The following is a 16,401-nucleotide window of genomic DNA, read 5'->3' as shown; positions in this document are numbered from 1 at the left end:
ATGAAGACCTCATTAGACACTTATCTCAAGCATCAAAAACAGTATCTATCAAATAGCAGATGATAAATATAAATTATAAATATTACATAATAAATATAAACTATAAATTATATATAAAACAACAGCTTGTGTGACAGAGTTCCCCTCTCAAAGTTCTTAGATTACCTAGAAACATCATAACTATTACTAACAATAAATCTAACTCAATTATGATTATCTCCTATATTTAAAATGTTTGATTTTTACTTATGAGAAAATTATACTCCATTGAAAGATACATTTCTATATTCAAATACTCTGAAGTCTGTAGCAAATTAAATTAGAAATGACTTGAAATTTACTCAGTCACTGACTTTGTAAATACTTAAGCAAATTAAATGTTTAAGCTTCTCTAAAATTTTAATCTTACCAATAATATCATTCCCTACTTTAATAAAAAATATAAAAAATGAAATGAACAAATTTCACTATGTGCACTGGCCACCTGGATTAACAATTGTTTACTGCATAAATAAATTTTCTCCAACTTATATATACATTTTCACTTAATTGCAGATAATCGGATACTAACCTTCTAGATCTTTAAAGTGTATTACCAGAAAGGCTGGAGTACTTAAATTATCCTTAGGAAGTCACAGGAAATAGTACACACATAACATCACAAGGTCACCCATTACAAAAATTAGAAACTGTACAGCATGGTAACCATAGTTAATAATACTGTATTGCAAATTGGAAAGTTGCTAAGAGAGTAGATCTTAAAAGTCCTCATCACAAGAAAAAAATTTTCTTTAACTATGTAAGGTGACGAATGTTAACTAGACTTACTGTGGTGATCATTTTGCTATATATACAAATATTGAATCATTATGTTGTACACCTGAAACTAATATAATGTTCTATGTCAATTATACCTCAATAAAAAAAAATCAGAAACAACTCAGTCTTACTTCCTGGCCAACTACTAATATCAAATCTTAAATGCTTACATGATTAAATGTGATTTGTTACTCTATCGCCCAGGAACCGAACTCACATAAACAAAACCATCCACTTGGACTTGAAGGAACTGTGTACATAACAAAGCACTGGGGTCTTAAGAATCTTGGTTTTAAAAACCTCCTCAAGTTCCTTTCACCTCTAAAACTCTATGCTTCTTTGAGTTTTGCTGTGTTCAAAATAGCCTCAGCAATTGATTCATAATGGTGTCATATACATAACTAGAAAAAATTCTGTCTCACTGATGTTGAAAATAGGAGTTATTGGTCTGTGAACAGGTGCACTGCTAAAAAAAAAAAAGAAGTTTTAATGTAATTCTAGTTCCAGAGCTATTAATAACTAAATTTCGATATTCAAGATATCAGGAATAGTGAACACTAGGTGTCAGTGTAAGAAATGGAAAAATATTTTTAAAAACTTGTTTCCAATCAGGTGTATAACAAAGAAATCAAAAACAGCTGTGACCACATTTACTTATAATTGCATAATTCATTTAACAAGCTCTTTAAAACAAAAATTCCTGTTCCAAAACCATCAAGAGTTTAAGATCAGATTAAGCTGATTATTAGAAGTTACAAGTCTTTTGTACTTTTACTTTTAAGAATACATATTTTGAAGAATAGTGTTAAATACAGGTATAAGTATGGAAGTATTATGTTGCATGACTTTAGTTGGTAGAAAACAATTATTTAAAAAAACTATGCTGGATGATTAATTTGAAAATACTGAATTTTAACTTTTTCCCCGAAGTCTCCTACATAAATACCAAGGTATTACAAGTTAAGATGCTTACAGGGTCAATTCACAGAGGAAAGAACACATGAACACAGGAAGGATGATTGACTCTCCCCAAATTTTGGTACCTAGAGGTTGTAACTTAACTATGAATGCTAATACTGATGATAAAAACTGCATTTATTAACTATAACAATATTTCAGATAAAAAGCTTTCTCTATAGACTCTTCAGGGTAAAGATTTTCAAAATAGGTTTTGAAAATATTATTATTAGCAATACTCATAAAATATAGTGCCTCATATTTTATAAAGTATATTCATAGCAAATACCTGATTTAGGCCCCCAAATAATTATATAATAAATCTATACTCATTAGCACACTGGTCATTTTGGGGGCTTGAACTCTCTTTTCTGTCCTCTGACCCCTCTCTCACCTACCCATTTATCTATTTCTCTGTTTTATCTCTCAAACTCCACGTTACTATCTACTTAGTACATCTTTCCATGTGTTTTTCAAGCATGTTGGGAAACTTCTTCATACAATATTCTGAAAGTCATTCATTTGGGGGAAAGGAAAAAACTAGACATAGTAGTCATCACTAAAATACAAAATGTTGGGACTCAAAAAATCATTTAGGAGAACATTCAAGTACTTGATGGAGAAACTCTTGTTTCACTGACAGTTAAGTTCTATTTGAACTGCAGTCATAAGAGGAGAAAGCATGAAGCTTATGGAAAAGCCTTCCAAGTCCCAGGATTCAAACAAAGGCAATTTAAACCACTCCGCATCTGATGGTTTCTTCTCAGGGACATCAAGTTAGATGGGAACAGACAAGGAAGAACAGGGAAATTCACATATAACAAATTATCTAAACTGATATCTGAGAATTTTAAGATATCTAAAGCATACCAGGAGTGAGAAGTAGAAGTAGGAGAAATCAAGACAGAACTGTATACAGTGTGACATTCAAAGCCAGGAAAGTGGCTCCAGAAATACATACAGCATATGATTCTTCAAGCTCTCTTCTGGCTCTTTAGTGTCTTTGCCCTTAACACTGTGTTACTCCAACTGTATAGTTTTTTGATTAAAATTTTTGGCTGGCATTAATTAAATCATGTTTTCATCAACAGTGTCGACGAGTGCTAAGCCATTTATGTACATCATCTTATATAATGCCTACGAGGTAGGTAAATTCCTACAGATGAGTAAACCAGGACTCAAAGGGATTAAGAAATAACACTCAATAATGCATAACTACCAAGTTATGAAGGAAGCCAAAATTCAAACCCAGGGATGTCTGTCTCCAAAAGCTTTCCACTCTACCAGCATTTCCCAGCTGAAGGTTCAAAAGCTCTTGTGGGTTTTGCAAAAGTAACCAGGAGGGTCCCATTTAGAACAATGACTAGTAAGTGAGAATACGCCAAATTGGTGCATCTAAATGTACTCAGAACTCAGAACTTCTACCTGTTTTTTACTCAGATAAACACTGATGTCCGTCATAATGGATTTGATTGATATATTGTTTTGAATTTGTTTATTCTTACAGATACAGAATTTAATTTACAGCCATAGTGGATTAGTGTTTACAGATGGCAAATGTAGTTCAGAAACCTGTCACCATCCAACTCAGAGGTAGTAATATCTCTCGCCTAAATACTTCAACATCCTTCTTCAAACAGACCTCTCTGGAAGTGGCATCTTGAGTCTTTCACTACCTTATATAAAACAGCCAGGTTATTTTATCCACTTTCCTGACTATGCCACTTTCTAAAATCTTCAATATCCCCAGCAATCTATAGAATTACATAAAAATTCCTCAGTTTGTAATTCAATGACCTTGAATATCTAGTCCCAACCTTCTTTTTCATCCCTTTCTACAGAATACATTTAAGAAACAATTATATTCCAGTGGGAAATCCACATGGCTTGATCAAGGTGATTTCATATAAACCAATGGCTAAATTTGATTTCTTGGCATAAAATGCAAGCTCTGGGCAATTTATATGATATTTAAAAATAGGAATTCTACTCCTGACAACATCTAAAACTTTTCTTCTTGAAGCCAATGACCAACGCAAGCAGCAAATGGTAAATTTCCAGAAAAGTTCACAATATCTTAAATATCTTTTTTTGAGTATGCTTTAATCTCTTCTTTCTTAACATTTAATTACCTTTGTCCAGAGATCTATCAAATGATGCCTACTTTAATGTTACAAAATTATTCGTTATGCCAAAATGTTTTGCTGGCTATTATGACCATTTCTCACGTTGAAGAATGTTACTTTTTCTCTTTACAGACTTAAAATACAGGATATCTTTATCAGATACTTGATATTGAATTTGTATTTTCCACACCAGAAGAAGGTTCTACTTACTTTTCTTGGGGCTTCTCTTTTCTAACCATTTCTTTTTGTTCACTATTCTCCATAAACCCTCTGCAAAATATGAATCTATTCTGAAATCAATACTTTCACTACAGAAAACCAAAGAATACTCAAAAGTAGAAGGGACCTTAGAGATACACAGTAAATTCAGTCAGTAAGTACCAGAATAAAAGAATCAGAATTTTTCATCCTAAAGACTCCTCAAACTCTCTGAAAAAGAAATTACTTGAATTTCACATCTCCTATTTTATAAACTGTGCGACTTTTGCCAAGTTGCTTAATCTTTCTGTTCTTCAGTTTCCACACCTACAAAATATTTTCTAACTCTCCAGGTTTATCGCAAATATTAAGTAAAATGTTTATTATAAGAGATGTCATTCTCAAAGTATGCACAACTGAAAGTTTAAAAAGAAAATATACTTTAAAAAATTTCTTAAGGACATTACTAAATCAAGGAATCTTTATACAAAGTTTTAGGGAAAAAAGTTTTTTGATCTTTTAAGAAATATATGCTATATTATATATAACTAAATTTCCAGATTAAAAAAAATAAACTTTATTATTGAGAGACATCTTTCTAAGTGTATCACACACTATCTTTACTATCAAAGAGTATCCTGAATGTATCAATTTTTTCTAATTGTTTCAAGCCTTCAATATGAATATCAATCAATATACTTGTAGTATATAAGAGTGATGGTCTCTACAACCAAAGAAATGTATTAGGAGATGTTAGGTATTTCAATGCATACTTTCTGGAACATAATTTATAAATTGTACTCCTAGACCAATGAGATACCTATAATTTTGTGTAGTTCTGTTTTTTAGCAATCATTTCCCTCTTAGTTCCTACACTCTCCCAACTTCTTGCTGCTTCTTATCAGCACCTGCTTCTACACCATTCTGCTGCATCTACTCTACTGTGAAAAAGAAAAATATATAAACTTTTAGATTAAACCCACTCTGAGTAATGAGCACGATTACAGTAGTGTCTATTGCCTTTCTGTCGCTTACTGCCAGATTCTTAGCTGGATTAGAAGTGCAAAGTCAGTAAGATTCTACTGATAATAAAACATTACTTTCAAATTTAGTCTCAAAACATTCTTAACATGTTCTCTTAAGCCTTTTCTAATTGACACATTTATTTGCTGGACCTTATTTCTCTTTCCATTCACTTTAAAAATCTGAAGTCAATTTTATATCAGTCTTCAAACATAAATAATATCTTTTGAATTTCAGATTATCTACATCACTTAGAATTCAGAACCACTTACTCTAGAGAAGAATCTAAGGAGAGTTAGTGCATTCTTAGGAAACAGAATGTGATTTATAAATTCATCGAGAGATATAAAAGTGACTAGAATGTTTGAAATTATAAGCATAAACAAATGGCTCCCTATCACAGTCAGTAAAATAAAACCCCTAATAAAACATCAGGATGAATGTGAGTATCTGAAGGGATAAAAAACATATTTAAAAAAAGAACTGTTACATATTCTTCAACTGTAGACTAATACATAATACTTGGATCTGGGAAATAAAGCTGTCTAATGATATCTATATAACACATAAGGCCATGTCAAATTGGGTTAAACTATGTTAGAAAGCTACATAGCAATAATAGTTGTTATTTTTTTAAACCTGGAAAATGGCCTATGTATCTACAATAAAATAATATATAAAAAATGTTTAGGAGACTGGTTGGCACATAGTGGATATGAACTTTTATTTCCTTCTTCTCTGCATAATCTCCACACTAATCAAGAGAAACAGCAACTCTGGGAAAAGAAGATATAGGGTTATGAATAAATAAAAGATTTTCAAAGACCTTGGAAAAGGTACTGAAGAACAGGAGTCTGAAAACAAGTCTCTTGGTTCAGATACAGGACAGAACACAAAATGTGATGAAGGAGAATACAGTAGTTGGGAGATAGGTGCCAAAGTAAAAGGCATTAGAAGAACAAACAGGGGAGGAGAAACTCAATGCCTGCTAATCCAGATGGGAGGTTAGATAGTTACTCCTCACACCTGTTAAGTTTATTCTTTATTAGTTTTCATAAAGATTATTAGAATAACTTTGAACACCAATTCATATATGAACACAGAATTCAACAGATTGCACGGTTTACTACTTGGCTGATAAATTCATATAGTGAAAAACCCAGTATGATTTTTAAGTAGAATGGTAGGTAATTATATTCTGTGCGTAAAACAAAGTGATTTTTCCGATATTTAACTGTGAGTAAATAGAGAAATAAAAGTAGCTATACAGCCATCAAAAATTATGGTATTTTTTGAACTGCAAAAATGGGTATTATCAAAAGCATATTATTGACAGCATATAATATCAATTCAGTCACACAATTTCCAGTTGGCACAAATCTGTACCTGTTTTAATTAACTGATGCAACTCAGTCTGGAGAGAGGGTATTTTATGAATGGTCTGCATGTCTTTGGTAAATCTGAAATTCTTGGAAACTACACATTAGGCATTTAATAGGAGCTGCAGCCAGAACTGAGTTTCAGCACAGGTCAGAAATCCAAACTTGGCATAGGATCCAAGTAGCTAGCAGAGCTTAGCTTAAGTTAGGTAACAGGATCCTAGCTGACCGGCAGGAATAAATGAAGAACACTAAAGGAAAAGCCTTGACACACATGGAAAGGAGGCAAGACACTGTTTTATACCTCCGCTAAGAAAACCATGTATAATAATATGAAACAGTGCTTTTAACTTACTTGGAACTATAAACAATTTGTACTCTGAGATTCTCTTACCTTGAAGGGTTGAACAATTGACTATTAGTAGAATATACTACAGGAAGAAAAAGAAGACATGCTGAGAGTTGGGAAAGGACTGGAAATTCTTTCCTGGTTGGTCCTCTAGGTTATGCCTGTAGCAAATTACCCAGGAGAATTGGCGGGGAAAACGTAGCTAAAGAGGCAATCTACTTAGAATATGCCCATTTTGTGTCACAGATTAAAAACTATTATCTGTCATCTGCAATACAAACATTATTTCTTAAAAAACAGAAGATACAATACTATTTCTTGAGGTATGAGGTAGTAATATGAGAGAAAATCCAGCTAAGTAATAGAAAATATTAAGAGCAATTCGATCAGAAACAAGTGCCATTCAAAACAATTAGTAAATTTTCCACAATACACTCTTTAAAAAGAAGCAAAAAAGAAGGAAAGGAATCACTTTTCAAGACATACAATGTTCTATATTTTGAACAATGCTGTGTGTGTATATGTGTGCACATGTGTGTGTATATTCCACAAAGCAGGTGTGCTTTCAGTCTGTTTATGCTAAATATGTGGTACTTCATTTACTCTACAGTAGAAACAGACAAATAAGCCAAGAATTTTTTCCCAGATGGTATTTGTGAATTTCTCTGTCCCATCCAAGTAAACACAGAGTGGTGTGTTCCGGTTTGCTGAGTTACATATCCACGCTCTGACTTAGTACAAAGTCTGAATGTTTAGTCAGCTAAAAGACTGTTTCCATTCTGTGATTCATTAGGTCCCCATGGTACCTCTACTTCCTTTACTTTATGCAATCACAAATTATATTAGTTTGTCCTATTTTTATAACCCTTATAACTGAAGTTCTGCACAGGAAATTCTATCGCTATTTTAAAACATACTCATAAACCATTACTGAGGTGACATAAGTGACAGCCCCACAGAAGTGGTGATGAGGACTGAACATTGCCTTGCATGAGCTCCTTCTACCAGGAAGATAGTGTCAAATTAAAAAGCATTACAAGTAAGTGGGGTGGAGGAAGGGATGACTCAGTGTATGCTAATCCAGATGCGAGACTTAAGCAATCACTTTTGACACATATAAATTTGTTATTAATTTTCATAACTAAAGACTATTAGAATAACCCTGAGAAAGTGGTTCTGATGTGAAAACAGTACAACAAATTGAGGAGCTTACTAGTTTCCTGGTAGATTATATAGTGAAAATCCAATATGTTTTGAAATGGAATGGTAGATAGTTATACTTTGTGCATACAATGAACAGGGTCCTCTGATATTTAATTTTGAATGGATAAAAAAATGAAAGCAGCTATCTAGCCATCAGATGTCATGACAGTTTTGGAACTTGAAAGGTTATTATTATTGACAGTATCATAATAGCAACTCTATCACACAATTTCAAGTTCGCATAAATCTTTACCTACTTCAAGTAGATGTAGCTCACCCTGTGGAGTGGGAGAAGATGGAAGCTTAGGATATGAAAATGTTTGCATCTTTCTGGAAAATTTGAAAGAGAATTTCAATGGATTTTTCAATCCAATTCTAATCTAAATCATGCCATTAAATAGCCCTGTTATCTTACAATTAATCACGATAGTAACCATTTACTACTACTAACTTAGAGAAAGGATACTATGCCTCAGAAACTTCACCAAGTCCTTTAATATACAATATATCTAATTTTTATGACCCTCTATAACCACTGTATAAAGTAAGTATTAGTATTGTTATTTTACAAAATAAGAAAAAAGTTTTGAAAACTCTCTCTAGTGACAACTAATTAGTATTGCACTGAATCATAAAACTGCTGATATTTAACCATTCATGACTTAGAAAAAAGGCAATTTCATTTGGTTCAAAGTATTATATAACAAATAATTGCTGAAGTATAATTCAACTTTAAAATCCTATGACTTTAGTATTCTAACTTGTTCTTGAATAAAGTCAAAAGCTTTATATAGATTTTAAACTATATGTTTTCATGATTTAACATGATTTAACATATTCTGTAATCTTCTCCAGTGAAGAACAGTTAACTGGGGCCTGAGCTGGTCACAACCTAGCAAGTGGAACAGAGTAGAGTTAGGTGGAATCACTCAGACTGGAGGGCAGGCCTGGCTGAAGAACTGAGAAAGAATCAGGGGTAGGACAAGAGGGCACAGGTCTCAAATGGGAATCATAGGTCCAAGAAACAAGAGACAAAAGATTTAAAGAAAACCTCTTCCCAAATGAAACAACACGCAACCGCTGCCAAAATGATCCCAGAGACTGAAGAACGGATTTTCTTCCCCTTTAAAGTTCTAGATTAAGGTATTAAGGGCTGGCAGTTGAGGAAAGAACGAGTCAACTGAAGTTCTAGCTCACTACCCCAGTACTTAAAGGTGCTTTTTGAACAGGAGACACAGCACCACAGAGGTTGTAAGAGTGGAATCACTTTCTTCCCTTCTAAATAGGCTGTAGCAAGAATCTGAATGCTTTTTATTTCTTCTATAAGTTATGTATTCCCTTGGATAGTACACTATCAAAGCACTTTGATAGATCACTCTAGCATTAACAGAGCAAAGTCATAGAGGGAAAAAGTATATCATATAAAAACAACTTCCTTATTATATCTGTCTATGGACTTCTATGACATACGTAACACTGTTTCCACAGCTTTTGAGGAAAACTAAAATTCCTTTAAAAAACATCATTTTCTTCCAAAATTAAAAAGTATGTTTTCTTGAAAAATTGAAATTGAAGATGGATATGGGAAATATGGCAACAATGTGCTATATAAATCCATTAACACTGAATACTTTCCTGGTTAAGCAAATGAAGCCGGCCTGGTAAAAACCAGGTAGAAGTGGCTCCTGAGCTCAGATTTCCATATTAAAAGTCATACCTATGCTGTCAAACATTCCAATTTTAATCTTTCAAGAATAGCCAGAAATCCTAAGTTTTTATGTAAAAGTGATCTAATTTTAAAATGTTGGCAACTAAATTTGTATCTTAATATAGTGCAAGTAAAACCAGATTCTATGCTACATCTATGCATAGGTCAAGAGTTTTTTACCTTTATTCATGATGCTTACTTTCCTCAATTAAATTTAATAAATATATGTTGAATCCTATGAAAGATTTAACATATATTTTTATATAGACATGTATATACAAAAACAAGAAGAATTCCAGGCTAGATACCTCTTGTCAAAACCCCCATCTCTCCCTGTGAATATCAGCATTACCAGTTATCATAATGTTTAAAAATTAATTTACTTAAAAAAATTTAAATTCAATTTATTTAAACTAAAAAACAGTTCATCCCACTCCACCCCCTGCCTCTGGCAACCACCAATCTGTTTCTCTGTTTCTATGAAGTTGATTTGTTTTTCTTTTAGATTCCACATATAAAAGGGCTCATACAGTACTTGTCTTTCTATGTCTGTCTTACTTCACTTGGCATAATATCCTTGAGGTCCATTCATGGTATTGCAAGTGGCAAGGTTTCATTATTTCTTATGGCTCAGTAATATTCCATTGCATAGTCATACCACAATTTCTTTACCCATTCATCCATAGGTGGACACTTAGGTTGTTTCCATATCTTGGCTACTACAAATAATGCTGCCACGAACATGGGCATGCATACATCTTTTTGAGTTAGTATTTTCATTTCTTTGGAAAAATACCCAGAATTGGAATTGCTGGATGATATGGTAGTTCTGTTTTTAATTTTCTAAGAAACCTCCATACTGCTTTCCATAGTGGCTGCACAAATGCACAATCCAACAACGCACAAGGGCTCCCTTACTCTACATCCTCACCATCACTTGTTATTTTTAGTCTTTTTGATAACAGTCATTCTGACAAGTGTGAGGTGATATCTCACTTGGTTTTGATTTGCATTTCCCTGATGGTTAATGATGGTGAGCATCTTTTCAGGTACATGTTGGCCAGCTGTCTGTCTTCTTTGGAAAAGTGTCTATTCAGATTGTCTGCCCATTTATTGTTTATTTTTTGCTATTGAGTTGTATGACTTCTTCATATATTTTGGATATTAGCCCCTTATCAGATATATGATTTGCAAACATTTTCCTCCATTCAGTAGGTTACCTTTTCATTCTGTTAATGGTTTCCTTTACTGTGCACAAGCTTTTTAGTTTGATGTAGTCTCACTTGTTTATTTTTGCTTTTGTTTTTGGGGTCAGATTCAAAAAATCATCGCCAAGACCTATGTCAAGGAGCTTAGTGCTTATGTTTTCTTCTAGGCATTTCATGGTTGTAGGTCTTACATTTAAGTCTTTAATCCATTTTGAGTTAATTTTTGTGTACAGTGTAAAAGAGCATCTAGTTTCATTCTTTTGCATGTGGCTCTCCAATTTTGACTGCTTTCTCGTAAATTAATTGACCATATATGTGGGTTATTTCAGGGCTCTTATTCTGTTCCACTGATCTACATGTATGTTTTAGGCCAACACTTGTTACAATGGTTATTATGAAAAAGACATGAGATAACAAGTGATGGTGAGGATGTGGAAAAAAGGGAATCCAGTATTTTAAAACTGTTGTGCTATTTCCTTCTAGTCTCCATATTTTCATGAAAATTCTGCTGTCTTTCAAATCATTGTTCCCCTATGGTAATAAATCTGGGTGCTTTTAAAATTTATATTATGCCGTTCATAGTCAGCAGTTTGAACATGCATTTCTTTGGGCTCATCCTTTTTGGAGTTTGCTCAGCTTCTTAAATCTATAGGTTTACATATTTTAGTAAATTCCAGATGCTTTCAGCCATTATGTAATTATACAGAAAGCCTATTTGCAATAGCAAATAAGAAGGTTAAATACTTAGGAATATATCTAACAAGAAATACGTGAAGCCTATAAAAAGAAATGTTAAAACACTCATGAAAGACACAAAAATAGTCCTGAAAAAATGTAGACATTCCTTTTTCTTAGACTGACTCAACATTAAGATGCAGTTCTCTTTAAATTGATTTATAAATTCACACAATCCCCATAAAAATACCAGCAAGTTATTTTATGGAGCTAGAAAATTCAATACTAATGTTCACGTGAAAAAATAAACATATAAGAATAATCAGGAACACACTGAAAAAATTAGAAGGGGCGTCTAGCTGTAACAATCTTTAAGATATACCATAAAACCTATATAATTAAAAATGTTGTATTAGCACATGCGTAGACAAATAAACCATTAGTATAGAATATAAAATCAGAAATAGACCCCAATACATATGCTGATTTAGTAATGATAAAGGAGGCATCTCAAATCATTAGGGAAAGTAGATACTTTTTAATAAAAGATGATGGTATAACTGGGTAGTCATTTGGAAAAATCTATAGTTAGATCCATATCTCACACAATAACAAGAATAAACCACAAATGGTTAGGAATCTAAATGTTAAAAATGAAACCATACAGGTACTAGAAGACAATACGGATTAATTTCTCTTTAAACTCAGTATAAGAAAAGTGTTCCTAACTATAACTCAAAATACAAAGGAAATAAAAGATTGATGCATTTGACTACATTAAAATAAAAATACTTGTATGTCTCGCCAAAGCTCATAAAAACAAAGTCAGAAGATAACTGTAACTGACACAGAAGAAGAATATATTTGTATCATATGCCACAAACAAATGACTGATATACCTAACATTTATGAGACACAGGACCAAAAACTTGATAGAAAAATGAGGAAAGGACATGAAAGCGTTCCTAGTGGCCAACACTGAAACTTCTTGAGAAATAAAAATAAATAATAATATTACTGCATAATGAACCAAAGAATAAAATTTAAATACACATTAGTCCATAAACATGTACATTAAAAATTTAATAAATAAATGGTGATAAAGAATAGCTATTCCTTCCAGAATAACTACAATTAAAAAAGATAAAAGGAAAGAAGAAAATAGAAAATCATTACTATGCAAATACCACAGTAATAACTGTCTCAGACTACACCCACTGATAAACGTTAAAATTAATATGCAAAATGTTTCAGAGAAACAGTATTTGCATAGTCACAAAATATCTCCCACAAGACATTTATTAACAACAAAATGAAAAAAAACCACCAAACTTTATTATAGTGGAAAAATTCAGCATATACCACTTTACCCAAGTTATCAAGGTTAATTTAAGATCACAAACAACACATCAACAACATGAACTCACTGATATGATACAGTGAGAAAAGCCCATCACTTCTGTGGTATTCTTGCCAAAAAGGCATAGCCACATTCTAACCATAAGAAAACATTAGACCAATTGACAAAGAAGCGCATTCTACAGAATAATTGTCTAGTACTTTTCAAAAATGTCAAGGTCATGAAAGACTTTAAAGAAAGACTGAGGAATTATCACAGATAGAAGACCACAAAGACATGACAGCTCACTACAGTGTGTTATCCTGGATTAGCTCCTGGAACAGAAAAGGGACATTAATGGGAAAACTGATGAAATTCATATAAGGTTGGTAATTTTATTAACAGTATTGTACCAATGTTATTCCTGGTTTTGATAACTGTACTATGGTTATGCAAGATGTTAACAGAGGAATGTGAACTGTATCTGAGAATTCTCTGTAATATTTGTGTAATTCTCTTTCCAGACATCTAAAATTCAGAATAAAAGTTTTTTTTTTAGGGCCTCCCTGGTGGCGCAGTGGTTGAGAGTCCGCCTGCCGATGCAGGGGATACGGGTTCGTGCCCCGGTCTGGGAGGATCCCATATGCCGCGGAGCGGCTGGGCCCGTGAGCCATGGCCGCTGGGCCTGCGCATCCGGAGCCTGTGCTCCGCAACGGGAGAGGCCACAACAGTGAGAGGCCCGCATACCGCAAAAAGAAAAAAAAAAAAAAAAAAAAAAAAGTTTTTTTTAAAAGTTCTAAAAAAACCATAATGATAAAAAACAGATCAGTGTTATCCGAGGTCAGGAGTGGGAGAAAAGACTGATTACACAGGGGTACAAAGGGATGTTTTTGGATGATGGAAATATTTCTATATAATGATTGCATTGCTAGTCACATGACAATATTCATCTGTCAAAAGTCATGCACTGGTGAAATTTTGTTACATGAAAATTATACTTCGATAGAGCTGACAAAAAAAGAATTCCAAATGTAAAAAATATATATATCTTGGGTTGTGATGCCAATATAAGTGGAATGCAGAGGAGAGATACCAAATAAGATTATATGCTCTTACCAGGTTAATTAACTGAGTGTGTACTACATCTTCTACCAAAACTGCTGTTTCGTGAAGAGGCCTCCTAGAATCACCTAGAGAAAACCTGCAAAGAAAATCAAACATACCAATATTAAGGACTGTAAAACTAAGAAAGGCAAAAGTGAAAAATATTTATCATAATACTGTTTAATAAAGTACAAACTGTCCTCTCAAATGACAGAGTATGTATTCACTTTTCTATGGACAAAGAATTGCATCTTTCCTACATAAGCTGAAACTTCCAGAGAAAAGTGCAGTGTCATCAGTGTTATTTCTTGATCTGTGTAGGCATTTTTGAGGGCATTTACTATTTGAAAATGTAAAATTTTAAAGACACCCAGTTCATAATACTGGCAACCAGAAAACTGTTACCATATCCAAATAACCAATACAGCTGGCCCTTCATATCTTCAGGTTCTGCAGGTTCCTCAGATTCAACCAACCACCAGTTGAAAATATTCGAAAAAAAAAAAATCCAGAAAGTTCTGAATAGCAAAACTTGATTCTGCCATGTGGTGGTAACAATTCACATATCATTTACATTGTATTTACAATTATTTACATGGCATTTACTTTGTATGAGGTATTATAAGTAATCTAGGAACAATTTAAAGTATATGGAAATTTCTCCAAAGAAGATATACAGATTTGACAATAAACACATGAAAGGATGCTCAACATCACTAATCATTAGAGAAATGCAAATCAAAACTACAATTAGGTATCACCTCACACCAGTCAGAATGGCCATCATCAAAAAATCTACAAACAATAAATGCTGGAGAGGGTGTGGAGGAAAGGGAACCCTCTTGCACTGTTGGTGGGAATGTAAATTGATACAGTCACTATGGAGAACAGTATGGAGGTTCCTTAAAAAGCTAAACATAGAACTACCATATGACCCAGCAATCCCGCTGCTGGGCATACACTCTGAGAAAACCATAATTCAAAAAGAGTCATACACCACAATGTTCATTGCAGCCCTATTTACAATAGCCAGGACATGGAAGCAACCTAAGTGTCCATCAACAAATAAATGGATAAAGAAGATGTGGCAAATATATACAATGGAATACTACTCAGCCATGAAAAGAAACGAAATTGAGTTATTTGTAGTGAAGTGGATGGACCTAGAAACTGTCATGCAGAGTGAAGTAAGTCAGAAAGAGAAAAACAAATACAGCATGCTAAGACATATATATGGAATCTAAAAAGAAAAAAATGGTTATGAAGAACCTAGGGGCAGGACAGGAATAAAGATGCAGACGTAGAGAATGGACTTGAGGACACAGGGAGGGGGAAGGGTAAGCTGGGACGAAGTGAGAGAGTGCCATGGACACATATACACTACCAAATGTAAAATAGATAGCTAGTGGGAAGCAGCCACATAGCACAGGGAGATCAGCTCCGTGCTTTGTGTCCACCTAGAGGAGTGGCATAGGGAGGGTGGGAGGGAGATGCAAGAGGGAGGAGATATGGGGATACATGTACACATAAAGCTGATTCACTTTGTTATATAGCAGAAACTAACACACCATTGTAAAGCATTATACTCCAATAAAGATGTTAAAAAAAAAAAAGAAAAAGAGACATGGGACACAGTCATGAGTAGATCACTTTCACTGAATTTCCTTGTCCAAGATTCACTTAGGAAGGCAAAGTGTGTTATTTTGAGGGGCATTTGAAGAAAACGGTAACTTTAACATTACCATGGAAGACTATGTGTGTAAACACTACAAATAATAATTGTTTATTAAAGTAAAAATAAAGTATATGGAAAGATGTGCATAGGTTATATAGTAAATGCTATGCCATTTTATATAAGGGACTTGAGCATCTGACGATTTGGGTATCTGCAGGGGGTTCTTAGAACCAACCCCCCTCAGACACTGAGGGACAACTGTACAGTAACACAATAATAGCCACATAGAAAACTAAAAAAAGCATGTGATGTAATTAAAATGAAAACTGCTAAGAAAAATGCATGTAAATGGTGTAAACTATTATTTCAAATTATATACAAGCAGATTATCAAGAATGGATGACAAAGCTGATCTTAAAAGTCCTCTTCTCTATTTTCATATTGTGGACTAGATGGTCCTGGTAAAGAACATTTGAAAATATACAGTAATATATTAAAAACTTATATTTAAAGCATACTTTAACCAGCAGTAGAGAAAACAAACAAGAAGTCAGAGAAAATGAGAAAACACAGTTCCACAGGATAAGAGAGCCCTGAAGCCAAAATTTACTCTGAAAGCATCTACTTCTTTATAGTAG

The 16,401-nt window shown here is 33.4% G+C and overlaps 1 protein-coding gene across 6 annotated transcripts in view; it reads right to left on the bottom strand.

The window, feature by feature from the left end:
• SUPT3H (SPT3 homolog, SAGA and STAGA complex component) overlaps positions 1–16,401 on the bottom strand; it is a 440,959-nt gene that overhangs the window by 195,838 nt on the left and 228,720 nt on the right. For all 6 annotated transcript variants that reach the window (XM_060111003.1, XM_060111004.1, XM_060110999.1 and 3 more), the window contains one exon: positions 14,101–14,185. In XM_060111003.1, the coding sequence (XP_059966986.1) occupies positions 14,101–14,185 (85 nt within the window). The remainder of the gene's footprint in view (positions 1–14,100; positions 14,186–16,401) is intronic.

The sequence above is a fragment of the Mesoplodon densirostris genome, chromosome 10 (genome assembly GCF_025265405.1).
Source record: "Mesoplodon densirostris isolate mMesDen1 chromosome 10, mMesDen1 primary haplotype, whole genome shotgun sequence".
In the NCBI taxonomy this organism is placed as follows: domain Eukaryota; kingdom Metazoa; phylum Chordata; class Mammalia; order Artiodactyla; family Ziphiidae; genus Mesoplodon; species Mesoplodon densirostris.
The sequence above is the reverse complement of the archived record's forward strand: the minus strand, read 5'-3'. Positions and strand labels throughout refer to the sequence as shown.